General features: G+C 41.3%; 2 protein-coding genes across 4 annotated transcripts in view; one reads left to right on the top strand and one right to left on the bottom strand.

The window, feature by feature from the left end:
- SMYD4 (SET and MYND domain containing 4) overlaps positions 1 to 16,323 on the bottom strand; it is a 53,408-nt gene extending 37,085 nt beyond the window's left edge. Inside the window, exons 1-2 of one of the 2 annotated variants that reach the window (XM_032320203.1) lie at positions 16,034 to 16,323; positions 14,958 to 15,105 (exon numbers count right to left, since the gene is read on the bottom strand). In XM_032320203.1, the coding sequence (XP_032176094.1) occupies positions 14,958 to 15,091 (134 nt within the window). In that variant the 5' untranslated portion in view covers positions 15,092 to 15,105; positions 16,034 to 16,323. Of the gene's footprint in view, positions 1 to 14,957; positions 15,106 to 15,972; positions 15,995 to 16,033 lie in introns of those variants that run through there. The other variant, XM_032320204.1, reaches the window with a different exon arrangement.
- Positions 16,324 to 16,435: 112 nt separating this feature from the next.
- The window catches only part of RPA1 (replication protein A1), a 77,332-nt gene continuing 75,018 nt past the window's right edge, over positions 16,436 to 18,749 (top strand). The window contains exon 1 of one of the 2 annotated variants that reach the window (XM_032320206.1): positions 16,436 to 16,589. In XM_032320206.1, the coding sequence (XP_032176097.1) occupies positions 16,557 to 16,589 (33 nt within the window). In that variant the 5' untranslated portion in view covers positions 16,436 to 16,556. The remainder of the gene's footprint in view (positions 16,590 to 18,749) is intronic. The other variant, XM_032320205.1, reaches the window with a different exon arrangement.

The raw sequence follows: 18,749 nt of genomic DNA, 5'->3' as shown, positions 1-18,749 counted from the left end.
CATTTTTTAATAGGTTGTTTGTTCTCTTGCTGTTGAGTTTAAGAGTTTGCTATATATTCTAAATATTAATTCTTTTTTTTTTAAAGATTTATTTATTTATTTATTTGACAGAGAGAGATCACAGTAGACAGAGAGGCAGGCAGAGAGAGAGAGAGGGAAGCAGGCTCTCTGCTGAGCAGGGAGCCCGATGCAGAACTCGATCCCAGGACCCTGAGATCATGACCTGAGCCGAAGGCAGCGGCTTAACCCACTGAGCCACCCAGGTGCCCCCTAAATAATAATTCTTATCAGATATGTGATTTGCCAGTATTTTCTCCCATTCTCTGGAATGCTTGTTTTTGTTTTTTTAACGATTTTATTCATTTATTTGACAGACAGAGTAGGCAGAGGCAGGCAGGGAGAGAGAGGAGGAAGCAGGCTCCCTGCTGAGCAGAGAGCCCGATAGGGGGCTCGATCCCAGAACCCCGGGATCATGACCCCTGTGGGATGCTTTTTTAAAAAAAGTCTTTTTATTTTTATTTTTAGTAATCTCTCTGCCTAATGTGGGGCTTGAAGTTATGACCCTGACATTAAGAGTCGCATTGATTGAACCAGTCAGGTGCCCCTCCATGGGTTGCCTTTTTACTCTTATTATCTTTTTATGCACAAAGTATTTTAATTTTCATTTGTTGTCTATTTTTTCTTTTGTTGTCAGTGTCTCTGGTGTTATATCCAAGAAAATACTGCCAGCCGGTCATAAGCTTTTGCCTTAGGTTTTCTTCTAAAAGTTATAGTTTCAGTGCTGAAGTTTTAAGTCCCTGGGCTATTTTGAGTTAGCTTTTGTATCTGGTATAAGGTAAAGGTCCAAATTCATTCTTTTCATGTGGATTCTAATTAGGGAGCAGACAGAAAGAATCAAGATTCTTCTTCCAGGGCGCCTGGGTGGCTCAGTGGGTTAGGCCGCTGCCTTCGGCTCAGGTCATGATCTCAGAGTCCTGGGATCGAGTCCCACATCGGGCTCCCTGCTCAGCAGAGAGCCTGCTTCCCTCTCTCTCTCTCTGTCTCTCCATCTACTTGTGATTTCTCTCTGTCAAATAAATAAATAAATAAAATCTTTAAAAAAAAAAAGAAAGATTCTTCTTCCAGTCTTGCCTTTTCTCTCTAGACACCTACAAAGGGAAAGCCTCTCTTGTCAACCAGCAAAGCATCAAGTCCTAGCCTCAGCACAGGGTACAGAGGATAGTACGTCTGATAATTTTTTTTTTTTTTCATGACTGACTTTTTTGAAGACTCAGGACAAGAAATGTTCCACACTCTGGTTTTGTGTCATTGCTTCCTCATGATCAGGTTCAGATTAAACAATTCTTGTCAAGGATAGTAGTACATAGATGAATCTGTATAGTTCCTATTGCTTCAAGTCAGGAGACATATAATATCAAGTAGTCCCCATTGGTGATGCTAAGTTTGGCTGCCTGCTTAAAGTGGTGATTGTGGATCTCTCCAATGTAAAGAAACCTTTTCCTCTGAACTTAGTAAGTAATCTGAGGGTCATACTTTGAAACCATGTGAATAACCTGTTCCAATGGTCTTTCTTCTAATGGTTTGAACATCCATCGATGACCACTGCTGCAATCAGTTATTATCCTGGGTTATAAAATGGTGATTTTCTAGTTCTATCATTATTTCTAAATTTATTAATTGGCTTTCTGTAAGACAAATGTTTCCTCCTTTCTTTCTTTTACTTATTTATGTCTTTGAGTATCACCATAGACTTAAAATAATTCAATGTTAGAAACTATTTTTAGGGGTGCCTGGGTGGCTCAGAGGGTTAAGCCTCTGCCTTTGGCTCAGCTTATGATCCCAGGGTCCTGGGATCGAGCCCCACATTGGGCTCTCTGCTCAGCAGGGAGCCTGCTTCCCCCTCTCTCTCTGCCTGCCTCTCTGCCTACTTGTGATCTCTCTGTCAAATAAAAAATAAAATCTTAAAAGAAAAAAAAAAGAAATTATTTTTATAATACATTTTGATGCTCCATTTGTTCTAAATTTGGCCAGTGGGAACCTCTTCAGGTTGTCCCTTATGGTCTCTTTATAGACAAATCCATTAGTCTTTTAATGCTTCCTTGCTTTCTGGTACAACAAGGTATGCCAGCTGAATCAGTATAAAATCAAAACAAACAGTGTGGATAATGAGTCTGTTTAGGATTTCCCAGGCAGTGAGATATTATTAATTGTGGGGGAGGGTCATTGTCCTCAAAAGGACAATACTGATAAAAGTTACCTATCTTGGGAAAACATTCCTCAAAGACTAAACCAGCAAGAAAGAAAAGTATATGCCTGGGTTTAAACTTTAAAGGCCCAATTCATACTTTTATTTAATGGACATTCATACAGAGTGTAAGTTTAAATGTTTTGGTCATTTCAGATTATGATTGAATAGTTTTACAAACAAGTCTTCAGAGCTACCTTGTTCTAAGTAAAGCAGTTTGGGGATGAAGCAGTGACAGATACATAGAAAAAATTAAAATGGAGGCAATTATTAACTACAGGGAAAACAAGAATTGTACAAGAAGAGAAATGTAATTCAAAGTCTATGGTTCATATGAGTAGTATTTACATAGACATTTGTTTAACCAACATTATATTCTATTGATTATATTACATTAAAAGCTATAATACAGTTACGATGATGAGGCAAAAACAAAGTATATACATGTGATTTGGAGTTAAGAGAGCAAAATTTGACATCTATAGCTAAAAGTTCAAAAAACAGCAGTATTAGTATACTGTTTAGAAATATGAAATTAAATACCCTAGAAAACAATTAAAGCAGCATCCTCTGGGAAATGGGAATGGGGAAGAATAAGACAAAGGGTTGCTGTTTTTCTTTTAAGTTGTGAATTACTATTTGACTTCTTGGGCTGTATGTGTATTATTCCAATAAAAATTTCAACTAAAAATGGAAAATATGGGGTGCCTGGGTGGCTCAGTCATTAAGCATCTGCCTTAGGCTCAGGTTGTGATCCCAGGGTCCTGGGATGGAGCCTCACATTGGGCTCCCTGCTGGGCAGGAAGCCTGCTTTCCCACTCCCCCTGCTTGTGTTCCTTCTCTCGCTGTGTCTACACCAAATAAACAAATAAAATCTTTTTAAAAAAAAGGAAAATGTTTTCATTAATTAATTAATTTTAAAAGATTTTATTTGTTAGATCAAGAAGGAGAGTGAGCACAAGCAGGCGGCATGGCAGGCAGAGGGAGAAATGGGCTCCCCACTGAGCAGGGAGCACGATGTTGGACTTGATCCCAGGACCCTAGGATAATGACCTGAGCCAAAGGCTCAGTGGCTTAAGTAACCGAGCCACTCAGGCATCCTGAAAAAAATAAAATAACCTAGTCTACACATTTTTACAGGATATTTCCACTAGTCTTTAAGAATCAAATGATCCCTACATTATATGAACTATTTCAGAGCATAGAAAACAATGGGAAGCTCTTCAATTCGTGCTAGAAAGCCACCATAACCCAGATACCAAGAGTTGACAAAGCGTGGGCACATGCACACACACAAGAATATGAAAGCTAATATAATTAATGAACATAGATATAAAATTAAAAGTATCAGAATATTGAATCAAGCCATGTTAAAAGAAAGATGGATAATAGAGTTTATCTCCAGAACAGTTCAACTTCAGTACATATACAAACGTAAGTCCTATAGTAACAAATCAGAGAAAAGGAAAATGACTGTTTCATCCAAAATATATTAAAAAATAGTATTTGATAAAATTCAATACCTATTTATGATACAATATAGGCAACTTCCCTTAAACTGAAAATGGGTATGCACTATAAACCTATGGCAAATGTCCTAACTGGCTGTTACTATTCAATATTGCACTGGAGGTCTAATTAATGCTATGATAATTAAAAGATAAAATAAGGGATAAAATATTAGAAAAGAGGATTATTCTTTGTAGATACAGCTATTTACCTAAAAATTCCAAGTGAATTGGCATAAAAACAATAAAATATGTGAAAATACAGCTAGTTGGCCAGTTATAAAATAAGAAAAAATTCCTAGCTTTTATTTATACCACCAATTATCAGTTAGAAAATGTAATTGGGGGAGAAAAAGTCTTATTCACAATAATAAAAACTTACAATAAGTAAGAATAAATCTAAGAGGGAAAGTATAAGACTCATACAAAGAAAACAATAAAACCTAAGGCTATAAAAGACGCCTTAAACAAATGGCAAGACATACCCTTTACTTGGATGAGGAAATTTAACATTGTAAATCCAACATAATCCCCAACAAAAACCCAGTATTGTTTTTTTAAAGAACATATTTACTTGACAGAGAGATAGAGAGCACAAGTAGGCAGAGAAGTAGGCAGTGGAAGAGGCAGAAGCAGGTTCTCCTCCGAGCAGGGAGCCCGATGCGGGGCTTGATCCCGGGACCCTGGGATCATGACCTGAACCAAAGGCAGACGCTTAACTGACTGAGCCACCCAAGTGAACCCCAAACCCAGTATTTTTTACGGATCCTGACAAGCCAACAAAAGTTACAAGGGGGAAATGTACAGAAAATACCCAAGATATTCTTGAAAAAGAATGAGTATACATGTGCGTGGGAACTTGGCCTAAGAGAAGCCATGTCTATACCAGACTTCCATGCTTTTGCATGCTCCTTTCTTCTACTTCTGATAATAAAATCTCAGGGAGAAAACCATTTCTTGTGGCTGAAGTAGGGATTACCCCAATGTGGCAAAGGGGTTGAGCACGTGCTAATAGGCCTGGACAATCAGAAAGGCCCCAAACCTTTGGTTGAAAGGATTCACTGGCAGTCAAAATCAGGTTGATTGGAGTCCAATCCAGACCTATTCTGCCCAAACTCTCAGGAAAGATGGCCTCTTTTCTTGTGGTTCGGGTTGTGCTCAAGCCTCCCAATGTTTATTATGCCCATCAGGTGTAGAGTTTGTCTGAGAGATGAAGAGATAAAGTCTGATGCCATCCAAGGCCATGGATTAAAATCTGCCTTTGGATATCCTAGTTTCATAGTGTGCACATTTCCTAAATGAGCTAGGTTTCTGTCCCTTGAAACTGACAGAATTCTAATATGATACTATAAAGTCACAGTAAAAACCCTTTAGTTTTGGCATAGAAATGGAGTCTAGGGCGCCTGGGTGGCTCAGTGGGTTAAAGCCTCTGCCTTCCGGCTCAGGTCATGATCTCAGGGTCCTGGGATCGAGCCCCACATTGGGCTCTCTGCTCAGCAGGGAGCCTGCTTCCTCCTCTCTCTCTGCCTGCCTCTCTGCCTACTTGTGATCTCTGTCTGTCAAATAAATAAATAAAATCTTAAAAAAAAAAAAAGTATTTTTATAATCTTGGAGTAGACCATCCTAAGCAAGAGACCTAATTCAAAAGCCATAAAAAATGACAGATAAACCTATATAAAAATGAAAGCAAACACAATTTATATACAATGCAAAAACACTGCAAGTAAAACAAAGAGAAATAGGAGACTAGGAGAAAAATTAGTCACATATATAGCAAAGAATTATACGGCCAGAGTTTTAAAGATCTCCTATAAATTCATAAAAGACAGACAACCCGGTAGAAAAATGGGCAAAGGACACAAACGAACAGCTTGTAGAAGGAATATAGATGGGCTGTGATGTTAGAAATGATGCATTCCTTCACTAGTAATCAGAAAAATGCAAAACAAAACAAAATGAAACAAAACAAGTACTAGACATTTTTATCCTGAAGTTTGGCAAAATTAAAATCAAAGACTTGCTTTCTAGTGTCCTCAAGGATTATACAGAAGTGATTTTCATACATTGTTCATGGTAAACTGGTGAAGTCTTTTTGGAAAACAATTTGTCAGTATTTATTAAATTTTAAAATACTCATAACAAGTGACTGCAACCATACCTCTTCTAAGAATCTATCTTAAATTCTTAAATACATATACAAAAACATATAAAAAAAAGTTGTCCGGATGCCTTTGTGGCTCAGTTGGTTAAGCATCTGCCTTTGGCTCAGGTCATGATCCCAGGGTCCTTGGGTCAGGTCCTGCATCAGGCTCCTAGAACACCAGGGAGCTTGCTTCTCCCTCTGCCTGCCTCTTTCCTTGCTTGTGTGCACACACTCTCTCTGACATATGAATAAATAAAATATTAAAAAAAAAAAAAGTTGTTCACTGTCACATTGTGTGTAACAGTGAAAATACAAGTGGAAATAACATAATTGCCCCTTGGGGCGCCTGGGTGGCTCAGTGGGTTAAGCCTCTGCCTTCGCCTCAAGTCATGATCTCAGGGTCCTGGGATCGAGCCCCCCATCGGGTTCTCTGCTCAGTGGGAAGCCTGCTTCCCTCTCTCTCTCTCTGTCTGCCTCTCTGCCTACATGTAATCTCTGTCAAATAAAGAAATAAATATCTTTATTTATTTAATAAATAAAATCTTTAAAAAAATATATAGTATAAATAAAATATATAATATATAAATTTACTTATACGTAAATAAATATATAATGTATATTTTATTATATATTACATATATGTAATAAAATATACATATAATTGCCCCTCAACAGGGAAAGAATAACTACATTATGGCATAACTATAAACGTAATATCACGAGGTTGCCCAAAAGATCACGGTGTGACATTGGAGAAAACATCCTAGAATAAAGCACATAATATTATCCAACAGAATAAAGAAACAGATATGCATATATTTATTTACAATTATAGGAGAATATATAAAAAGAACTAAAAAACTCCAATAAACAGTGGTTATTTCTGTGGAACTGAATGAGAAGGGTAAAAGAGAAACTTTCCTGTTAAACTTCATTAAATATCATTTCAAATATGATGAATGTATTTCTAACTTGTGAACATTTGTGAAAAAGAAGACTAACAAGCAGACAAAAAAATAAACAAACCCCAAACCCAACTATTACCCTAATTGTACCTAGTTTATACCCAAACTACCAAGGCTCAATGCTGTGCTCGTTATTTCTTCCAACCAAAATCTGAGTTCCTGCTATTTGCGAGACACTATTGATAGTTGCCAGCACAGAGATAAAGATGTTAACACTGAACTTCAAAGGTATGCATTAAAAGCTCTCATTTATATGTCATATTGAGTAGCAATATGTGCCAGTTGATAAAGAGCTTTGTACATATTTCCAAACTGTCATCCGATCAATATTTATTAAATACCTGGGTTTTTGTTTTGTTTTTTTGACAGAGCACTGCTCTTGTCTGCAGAGAGAGAGACACAGACAAGATGTACCCTCATGGAGGTTATAGTTCAGTAGTGAAGATAGACAATAAGCAAATAACTACACAAATATATAAAGGAAAGTTAGGTAGTGTTGTAAATGTATAAAAAGTGAAGGTGAGCCAGTTGGGACACAAGAGAAGGCTTTCCTGAGGAAAGATCTGGGTGACCCGGAAGGATGAGCAGAACTTAATTCGGGTGTAGAGGAGAAGAGAGAAACCAGGAAAAGCATTTCAGGCAGAAGAAATAAAGGGAGTCAAGGCCGTGTGGCAAGAAGCAGCAGAGTGCATGTCAAGAAGTTAAAGAAGGCCCATATGCTGAGAATCGGAGTGGGGTGAAGAGGAGGCCAGGCAGGGACACTTGGGTTGCTCAGTTGGTTAAGCATCAGCTTTCGACTCAGATCACAATCCTGGGGTCCTGGGACTGAGCTCCACATCGGGCTCCCTGCTTGGCAGGGAGGGAGTCTGCTTCTCCCTCTCACTCCCCTCCTCTGCTCTCGCATGCTCTCTCTCTCTCAAATAAATAAATAAAATCTTTAAAAGACAAAAAAAAGGGGAGCACCTGGGTGGCTCAGTGGGTTAAGGATCTGCCTTCGGCTCAGGTTGTGGTCTCAGAGTCCTGGGATCGAGCCCTGCTTCCCCCCTCTCTCTCTGCCTGCTGCTCTACCCACTTGTAATCTCTCTCTCTGTCAAATAAATAAATAAAATCTTAAAAAAAAAAAGAGGAAGCCAGGTAGATAGGCAGTGGCCAACTGCAATGTCTTGCTGGCTATATTAAGTTGAGAAATTAGGCTTTCTTTTAAGAACAAAGAAGATTCCTGAAGGACTTCAAGTGAGAGCAATAGAATCTGATTTCTGTTTTGAAAAATGATTCCTGTTGGGGTAGAGGAAATAGTCTGGAGGGAGGTAAGTATGCATCTGGGAAACAAGACAGTCATGGTCTGGCTACTGGTACTGACTTGGATCAGGTAGGTCAAGGGAACACATTGTTTTTTTTGGTCAAATTCCCACCAAATTAGTGGCTTAAAACAAACAAAAATGTGTTATCTTAAAGTTCTGTCATGGAGCTCAATGGGCTAAAATCCAAGTGTTGATAAAGATGTGTTGCTTTCTGGAGGCTCCAGGGGAGAATCTGCTTTCTTAACCTTTTCCAGTTTCTAGAGGCTGCCTACATTCTCTGGCTTGTAGCTCCCTTTCTCTACCTTCAAAACCTGCAGTGCTGCATCTCTCTGACGATTCTTTGACTAGTTCTATCTCCCTCTGACCCTTCTGCTTCCCTTCTCCACTGTAGGATTCTTGTGATTACACTGGGCTCACCGGAATAATCCATGCTACTCTGCCTATCTTAAACTTGGCTCATTGGCAATCTTAATCCTATCTGCAAACTTAATAACTTAACATATTTGTAAATTCCAGGGATTTGGATGCAGAGAACATTGGATTATACACCTACCACGTAGGAAAAGGGGGAGAATCACCTTGATTTTATCGCAAAATTTTAAACATGTTTCGCGGCTCTCTTGGGGATTACAAAATGAATCCCTGATTCATTTACCATCTTCAGTTAGTACTTTTGCCATTTCCCAAACTATACAGACGAACCTTAAAACAATTTACCTCCATTTGCCCATTTGTCTATTACCATGTCTCACTTCTAAATGTTCTAAGTCTCATAAAAACATTATTACTATCACTGTTTTAAATAATGATTTTAAAAATATTTAGTCACATATTTATCTTTTCTGGTACCTTTCATTCCTTTCTGCAACTGCATGCTTCTATCTGGGATGATTTTTTTTTTTTTTTTAAGATTTTATTTATTTGAGAGAGAATGAGAGAGAGTGCAAGAGTGGGGACGGTCAGCGGGAGAAGCAGACTCCCTGATGAGCAGGGAGCCTGACACTGGACTCCGTCCTGGGACTCCAGGATCATGACCTGAGCTGAAGGCAGTCACTCAACCAACTGAGACACCCAGGCACCCTGGGATGATTTTTCTTTAACTAGGAACTTCTTCAATATTTCTTGAGGCTCTAATCTGCAGAAGATGGTCTCTCAGAATTTTTTTTTTTTTTTTTGGCGGGGGGAGGGGGGGTTTTGAAAATACCTTTATTTTGTATTCATTTTTGAAAGGTACTTTATTACTTTTTACTTTTAATTTTTTATTTAAAAAATTTTTTAATGTAATCTCTACTCCCAACACAGGGCTTAAACTTATGACCCTGAGGTTAAGAGTCACAAACTCTCCCGACTGAGTCAGCCAGGTGCCCCACATGTCTAGTAATCTTTTACTGTGTTCCTGACTGTGCACAGAAGACCCAATAAAGCTAGATGACATTTTCCACTGTCAAAGTACCCCCTCTCCTATTTTAGGCAGATAGGATTAGGGGCCGGCTAACCTTCATCTAATTGAAAATTGAATTGGATCAGGGTTGGGCTACCATTTTCTTTTTTTCTTAAGATTTTTTTAAAAAAGTAATCTGTACATCCAACATGGGGCTCAAACTCACAACCCCAAAATCACGAGTTGCACACTCTACTGACTGAGCCAGTAACCCCTGGTTTCTCCCTGTTCCTTGGTTTAGTCCTCCTAAGTTTGTTTGTTTTAAGATTTTATTTATTTATCTGACAGAGAGAGAGAATACAAGCAGGGGGTGTGGGAGAGGGAGAAGCAGGCCTCCTGCTGAGCAGGGAGCCAGATTTGGGACTCAATCCAAGGACCCTGGGATCATGACCTGAGCCAAAGGCAGATGCTTAATGACTGAGCCCCCCAGGTAACCCCTCCTAAGCTTTTGGCTGAAAGCCTGAAAGGTCTCTGTCTCCTCATGCCTAAAATCTTTGGTCTCAGGACATTTTGAGCTTAGATTTTTAACCTACCATACTACAGATGTTCAAAATCTGGCAAAGGTGTTAAGGGGGAGAACATTTGTTCCAAGCCCCTTTCTACTAGTGGGATCTTACCATTGTTGAGACAGTAGAAATTTTATTCTGCCTTTTTGGTAAGCCTCTTGCACTTCCTAAGAACTCAGTAAATGTCCCAGGAGATAAACCTACTGTTTGGGCCTTGAATTTGGGCCTCCTCTATTTTTTAAAACATTTATTTATTTTTTTAGGACTCTCTACACCCAATGTGGGGCTTAAACTCATGATCCCATGATCAAGAGTTGCATGCTCCACTGACTAAGCCAGCCAGACCACCCCCCATGAGTTATTTTAAAATACAGAATGGTTGGGGCGCCTGGGTGGCTCAGTGGGTTAATACCCCTGCCTTTGGCTCGGGTCATGATCCCAGAGTCCTGGGATCGAGCCCCACATCGGGTTCTCTGCTCAGAGGGGAGTCTCCTTCCCCTCCACCCCCGCCGCGCCTGCCTCTCTGCCTACTTGTAATCTCTGTCTGTCAAATAAACAAATAAAATCTTAAAAAAAAAATTACAGAATGGTTCATAGGTTTCTAGCTTTAGGAACTGAAATAAGGCAGTGCAATTTACTAAGATAGGTACCACTAGAAAGGACTATGAGTTTGATTTTGGGTATGTTGAATTTTAAGGATCATAACATTATATTTTTTATTTGACACAGAGATAGATATATACAGAGAGAGAGCATGTGCATGCGCAAGCAGGGGGAACGGCAAGCCGAGAGAGAGCGGTAGAAGCAGTCTTCCCTCTGAGGAGGGACTCAATCTCAGGACCCTGGGATCACAACCTAAGCCAAAGGCAGACACTTAACAGACTGAGCCACCCAGGAGCCCCTGAATTTTAAGTATCTTTGAGACTTTAAGTAGTCCGCTGGATTTAGAGATTTGAGTCTCAGAAGAGAGGTGAGAGCTGGACATAGAATTTTCAAGGTAATCAGCATATAGGATGTAACTGACATCATGGGTATGAATGAGACTATCAGTTGAGAAAACACAGCGGAAAGGAAAGAGCCTAGGGACACCTGGGTGGTTCAGTTGGTTGGGCGACTGCCTGCCTTTGGCTCAGGTCATGATCCTGGATTCCCGGGATGAAGTCCCTCATCAGGCTCTGTGCTTGGCAGGGAGTCTGCTTCTCCCTCTGACTGTCTCCCCTCTCATGCTCTTTCTCGCTCACTCTCTCTCTCTCAAGTAAATAAAATCTTTTTTAAAAATTTTTATTTATTTGACAGAGATCACAAGTAGGCAGAGAGGCAGAGAGAGAGAGATAGAGAGAGGGCGAAGCAGACTCCCTGCTGAGCAGAGATCCTGATGCAGGGCTCAATCCCAGGACCCTGAGATCATGACCTGGGCTGAAGGCAGAGGCTTAACCCACTGAGCCACCCAGGTGCCCCAATAAATAAAATCTTTAAAGAAAAAAAAAGAGAGAATCTAGGCTGCAGTCTGGAGGAACTCCAACATTAAATGACCAGGCAAATTCTCTTGATTTACATTCCTTTCAGTACACCAAAAATTCAAATGATTCTTGTGGATTATGACATCTTGCTGTTAGCAAACCATACCAAATTACCTTTGGATAACTCTGCCTATTACTATTTCATCAACAGGTGTCTATCATCTTTAGAAATTCTATAAAGGGAATCCACACATCCTGCAGAGCTTTAGACATTATTTTTCAAGTTGTAGGTCACGACTGAGTGGGTTATGAAATCAATTTAGTGGGTCCTGATTACTATTATTTTTTAAAGATTTTATTTATATATTTGGGGGGAGGGGAGAGGGAGAGACATCTTAAGCAGACTTTACGCTGAGTGCAGAGCCTGACAAGGGGCTTGATCCCACGACCCTGAGATCATGACCTGAGCCAAAACTAAGACTTGGTAGCTTAACTGACTGTGCCACCCAGCCTCCCTGATTAGTATTTTTATTTATTTGTATTTTTAATTTTTTTTAAACAATTTTATTATCTTTTAAAATATTTTATTTATTTACCTGAGAGAGAGCATGAGCGAGAGAGTGCTACCAGCAGCAAGGGCAGAGGAAGAGGAGAAAGGAGACTCCCCGCTGGGCAGGGAGCCTAATGTGGGCCTTGATGTCAGGACCCTGAGATCATGACCTGAGCTGAAGGAAGTTGCTTAACCAACTGAGCCTCCCAGGTGCCCCTATTTGTACTTTTTAAAGATTTATTTATTTTAAAGAGAGAGAGAGAAGGGAGAGAGCACGCACGGGGTGGGGTGGAGGGAGAGGGAGTAACTGCTATGTGGACTCCCCACCAAGCACGGAGCCCCACACAGGGCTGGATCCCAGGACCCTGAGATCACCACCTGAGCCAAAATCAAGAGTCAGATGGTTAAGCAACTGAGGTACCCAGGCACCCCTAATTAGCATTTTAAAATGAGAGAGAGGAAAATATCAAAGTATACCATAGATAGTAAGCATCTACATTCTGTTCCAAGGTGAACTGATCCAGTATGTGACTTGAGTGGCCCTGTATGACCCCCAAATTTCTATCTCTAGCCCAATGCTTGCCCCTAAATGCCATGCTCATTTCGAAAGCTCCACTTGGATGTCTATTAGACATCTCAAACTGAACAATGAACCCCTGATCTTCTTTCCCCAAAAGCTCCATCTGCCGCCCTCCCAGGTGATGGTAAATTCATCCTTCTTAGGCCTATATCCCCAAGCCACGTTTTACCTCTCTCATTCTCCAACACAGTACATCTCATCTTCTTCTCATCATTCCCTCAACTTCTTTAGGGAATTCTATTATGTCTACCTTCAGAATCTAGCCACTTCTCACCAACCTTAACCACTACCACTCCAGTCCAAATTATCATCACCTCATCTCTCACCCGGATGAACGCACACGCCTCCCAACAGGTTTCTCTAATTCCACACCCTCTCTTCTATAGTCTATTCTCAACACTGGAGTCAGAGTGATCCCTTGAAACAGGAGTCAGCAAACTCTTCCTATGGAAAGTCTGAGAGTAAACATTTAGTTTTTTTGGGTCAAGAGGAAAATCAAGGCTATTACAGAGGTGTATCTACAACAAAAGAGAAGATAAATTTCTATTAAATTTTTGAGAAAATTACAATAATTGAGTTTATTTTTTTGTAATACAGATCTACTTTTAAAAAAACACTTATTTGAGGGGCACCCGGGTGGCCAATGGGTTAAAGCCTCTGCCTTCGGTTCAGGTCATGATCTCAGGATCCTGGGATCAAGCCCCACATCGGGCTCTCTGCTCAGCAGGGAGCCTGCTTCTTTCTCTCTCTCTCTCTGCCTGCCTCTCTGCCTACTTGTGATCTCTGTCAAGTAAATAAAATCTTTAAAAAAAAAACAAAAAACAAAAACTTATTTGAGGGGCGCCTTTGTAGCTCAGTGGGTTAAGCCTCTGCCTTCCGCTCAGGTCATGATCTCAGGGTTCTGGGATCAAGCCCCGCATCCGGCTCTCAGCGCTCTGCTCAGCAGGGAGCCTGCTCCCCCCATCCCCTGCCTGCCTCTCTGCCTACCTGTGATCTCTCTCTCTGTCAAATAAATAAAAATTTTTTTTTAAATTTTTAAAAGACTTTATTTATTTATTTGACAGAGATCACAAGTAGGCAGAGAGGCAGGCAGTGGGTGGGGGTGGAGTGGGGAGGAGGCTCCCAGCTGAGCAGAGAGCCCAAAGCGGGGCTTGATCCTAGGACCCTGGGATCATGACTTGAGCTGAAGGCAGAGGCTTTAACCCACTGAGCCACCCAGGTACCCCTCAACTTCCATCTTTTCAGCAAAACCATAAGTGATCACACTATTTAATACTACAACCTCCAATCTCACTCCTGGCACTGCCTATTTCCCTTACCCTGTTCTATTTTAATTTTTTTTCTATTATACATAGCACTTTTAACATACTATATACTTTGCTTATTTATATTTACTGTCTGTCCCACCTTTGCCAGAACTAAGTTCCTCAAGAGTAAGTATCTGTGCCTATTTTTTATTTACTAATGTATATTTCTTTCTTTTCTTTTTTTTGAAGTAAGCTCTACTGCCCAATGTGGGGCATGAACTCACTCCCCTAAGATCAAGAGTCACATGTACTACTGACTAAGTCAGCCAGGCGCCCCTCACTGATGTATTTTTGCTAAGCATCTAGCACAGTGGCTGGCACAAACAGATGTCCAATAAAAATTCACTGAATGTTTTGGGAAACTCGTTTCAATTTTCTATAAGATTTTATTTATTTATTTGACAGAGATCACAAGTAGGCAGAGAGAGAGAAAGAGAGAAAAGCAGGTTCCCACCGAGCAAAGAGCTCGACTCGGGGCTCGATCCCAGGATCCTGAGACCATGACCCGAGCCGAAAGCAGAGGCTTAACCCACTAAGCCACCCAGGTGCCCCTAAAATAGTATTTCTTACTGAGGACGTTAGTCAGTCAAGAGAGTTTGAAAAATACTGGGGTTAGACTATATGACTTCTAAAGTCCTTTCTCAATTTGAGCACCTATAAATTTCTATGTGTAGCTAGTAAATGCCCACTATATCTTTTGGGAGATAGCAAAGTTCACAGCCTAATTTCTGTAGCAAGGCATTGATTATTGAAACATAACACTGACACCAAAAAAGTCATTAGCATCCCCACCTGTTCTGTAATAGTAGGTTAAGAAAAACTGGAAATAGCAAGAAATATAAAATCTGAACTTAATCCTTCTATGAAAAAGAGATAGAAAGTGAGAGCAAATGACAAAAGAGAACATTTTCTCGATCAAAATTTCCCAGGTTAAAGCTTTCACACACTTACTGAAGAAGCGACGAGGAGTGAAGAAAGATATCCTTTAAAGTGTCTGCCGTAGAAATTGTGTCCTGAATGGACTTTGGGAGCAAAGACCATTTCTGAAATATATATGATTTCCACTCATCCACAGGCAGATCCATTCTACCTTAGGTCTCTAAAATGAGTAAGAAAATAAGGAATTCAGATTTCTACAAATGCACAAGTCTAGGAAAAAAAAAATCAAGATTCCACTCAAACAAATGTGAAGCAACAAAAATCATTCTTGTGGTCTTTTCCTGTAGTTTCCATGCTGAGAATCTATTTTCTCTCACACGTATTCACTGAGCATCCTTTTATTTAGAAATATTTACTGAAGGCCTACTTTGTTCCACACACCAGGCTTGCCTATTAAACCTCCATCTTCCCAAGCTCCTCAGGTGAGAAACCCGAGACATTCCAGATTTTTCTCTCTCCCCAGCTACTATTAAATTAACAAACGTTTCTATCTCTTACACAGTTCAGATTTTTCTTTCAGTTCCCAGATCATTTCTTTATTCAAGTCCTCACCATCTCTGGTCTGGCATTCTTTCCAGTGTCATAACTAGTCTCCATGGACTCAATTCCCTACCCTACCTCCTAAATTCAATTCATCCTCCATATTGAAACAGATGTCAGTCCTCTGCCTTAATCAATGAATGCTCCTCCAAGCATTTAGGAAAGCCCAGTACAAATCTGACCCCTGGGCTCATTTTCTAATGCCCAAGTCTCACCTCCTCCTTTGTACCCTACTGTCCTGAGCCACTTAAAGCCATCCTTAGCTTGCCAGGCTATTCACCTCCCTAGTTTTTGCATAGGTTATGCTTTCTTCCGGGAGCATCCCTCCCTCAGAGTCCACCTCGCAAATTTGCACACACCCTTCAAGACCAAGTTTAAGTGGCACCTCCTCCAGGAAGCCTTCCCTGATTTTCCATCTGCGACCGCAGTACACTTTGTATTTCTCCTGAGGCCCAAATCATGTCTACCTGGAGTTAGGGCTACTCACTGCGGTAGCTCCCTCGACAGACTATGCTCTCCTCTGAGGGCAGGGACCGGATCCTATTTACCTTCGCAGATTCCCCTTGTGCCAAGCTCAGGGTCTAGCAATGGCGGGAGATCGGCACTTGGATTGCCGAAGGAATCAAGTTACTGCTTTGCCTACGGCTAGCAGCAGAGGTGTCAGGGAATAGCTCTCTCTTCGGGGCTAACAGTTGGTCGGCGCAGCAAAGGCCCGAGCCAGGTTTTTTTCCGAGAACCGTCTAGGAAAGCTCTCGGGACTGGACCTCACGCCCAGAAAAAGAACCCGCGTCATCCTTGGCGCGCCCCACGGCTCGGGCCCCGCCCCCAGGCGCAGCAGTGGCGTGACGAGGTCCTGAACCCGGGCTTTTGCATGTCACGTGGGCTGCTCGCAGGTTCTCGGCCAATGCCGTGGCTGCTCCGCTTCTAAGCCCGCCCTTGTGCCTTGCGCATGTCAGAAGGTGGAGGTGGTGCCTGCAGCTACTTAGCCCAATAGCTTGTGAGCGCGCGGGGTCCCGGGAGTGAGCGGGAGGTGCCGAGGAGCGGGAGCGCGGGAGTTGGCGCAGCGCAGTCATGGTGGGCCACCTGAGCGAGGGGGCCATTGCGGTGAGGAGACACCTGCGGGCAGCGGGGCTCGGGTGGCTGTGGGCCCTGGGTTTGTGGGGTTGGAGAAGGGAGAGAGGAGCTGGAGGCGATGGGGAGAAAAGGCGGGAGAAGATTGGCGGGGTTGGGGGGGGGACCGTCGGGTGACTCCCTACAATTCTCACCATCTCCTCGAAAAATTTTTACTCTTGTCTTTTAAACATGTCCATGTTTTTTCTACTTAAGAAAACGAAGCAGAATTAACTTGATCGTCCCCCATCACCCTCTTTCTGTCCCCTATCCACGGCCGAACTTTACTCTAGAGTTGTCAGTTTTCATCTCACCTCCCGTTAACAGACTCCAATCCGTTGTTCCCTCCATCACTATAGAAAGAACCCTGGCAGAAGTTAGCAGTGCTTCCAAGTCGTTAAATCTAACAGACACTTTTCAGTTTTTAACTTAACCTGAGTTCTCAGCAGTGTTTGAGAGTTACTCCTTTTGGCCAGTTTTGAGCATTACTTCTTTCTGGTAACATTCCTTTTGGCTTCTCTGATTTGGCTTGGCTTGGCTGGTCTTTCCTCGTCTTATTTGCCGGTCCCTCGTTGTAAGTTTTTGTTTACTCAGGGTTATGTCCTGTCCTAGGCCCTTTGCTACCAAGACAATCCCATTACCAACTAGGTCGGTTGCTCACGCATTTCTTTTTCCGGAGCCACCTTTACTCTGAAAGAGAAACCTCTGTAATATGTCTGCCTACCTGATACCTCAAAGGCATTTTAAACTCATTGTGTCCCAAAGCAAATCCATTATTCTGCTAAGTTTGGGCCTCTTGGTGTTCCTTGTCTGGATCAATATCTCTATTATCCATCAAGATATGCTAGCCAAAAATTGTGGAATCATTCTTCCCGCAAACTTCCGTCACCTTAGATGTTCAGTTCATCACCCAAATCGGTGTTTTACCTCCACAACGTATTTCTTAAATCCATCTATTTTTCTTCCACTCTGGCACCACTGTTTCTTGCCTGCACTACTGATTTCCACCCAACATAAACATCTTCTCTATCCATTCATCTATCAGTGGACACTTGGACTGCTTGTATACTGCCGCAACATGGGGGTGCATTTTGAAATAGTGTTCTCGTATTTTGGGGGTAACTACCCAATAGTGCAGTTACTGGATCCTAATTCTATTTTTAACTTTTTGAGAACCTCCATACTGTTTTTACCCAGTTTGCATTCCCAGCAGTGCATGAGGGTTCCTTTTCCACATCATCCTTGCCAACACTTGTTTCTTGTGGTGTTAGTTTTAGCTATTCTGACAGGTGTAAGGTGGTAGCTCATTATAGTTTTGATTTGCATTTCCCCGATGATGAGGTATCTTTTTCATGTGTGTTGAAATGTAATGTTGAGGAGCGCCTGGATGGCTCAGTGGGTTATAAAGCCTCTGCCTTCAGCTCAGGTCATGGTCTCAGAGTCCTGGGATCAAGCTCCGCATCACATCGGTCTCTTTGCACAGCAGGGAGCCTGCTTCCTCCACTCTCTGCCTGCCTCTCTGCCTACTTGTGATCTCTGTCAAATAAATAAATAAAATATATATTTTTTAAAATGTAATGTTGAAAAGTAATGAGTCATTACTTTTTTGTGTGTGTTGGCCATCTGGATGTCTTCTTTGGAGAAATGTCTGTTCATGTCTTTCTGCCCATTTTTTAATTGGATTATTTGTGTTTCGGGTGTTGAGTAGTAGCAGTTTTTTATATATTTTGGATACTAAGCCCTTCTCAGATCTGTCATTTGCAAATATCTTTTCCCCTTCAGTAGGTTGTCTTTTGGTTTTGTTGACTGTTTACTTTGCTGTGCAAAAGCTTTTTATTTTGATGTAGTCCCAGTAGTTTATTTTTGCTTTTATTTCCCTCGCCTCAGGAGGCAGACCTATCTACAAAGATGTTGCTACTGCTCATGTCAGAGAAATTACTGCCTCTGCTGTCTTCTAGTATTCTTATGGTTCAGCTGTCACATTTAGATCTTTAATCCATATTGTTTGTGTTTGTGTATGCTGTAAGAAAGTAGTCCAGTTTCATTCTTTTGCATGTTGCTGTCCAGTTTTCCCAATCCCATTTGTTGAAGAGACTGTCTTTTTCCCATTGCATATTCTTTTCCTGGGCTTTTCTGTTTTGTTCCGTTGGACTG

This window comes from Mustela erminea, chromosome 18 (assembly GCF_009829155.1).
Source record: "Mustela erminea isolate mMusErm1 chromosome 18, mMusErm1.Pri, whole genome shotgun sequence".
In the NCBI taxonomy this organism is placed as follows: domain Eukaryota; kingdom Metazoa; phylum Chordata; class Mammalia; order Carnivora; family Mustelidae; genus Mustela; species Mustela erminea.
This window is presented reverse-complemented; position numbering and strand designations above follow the sequence as displayed.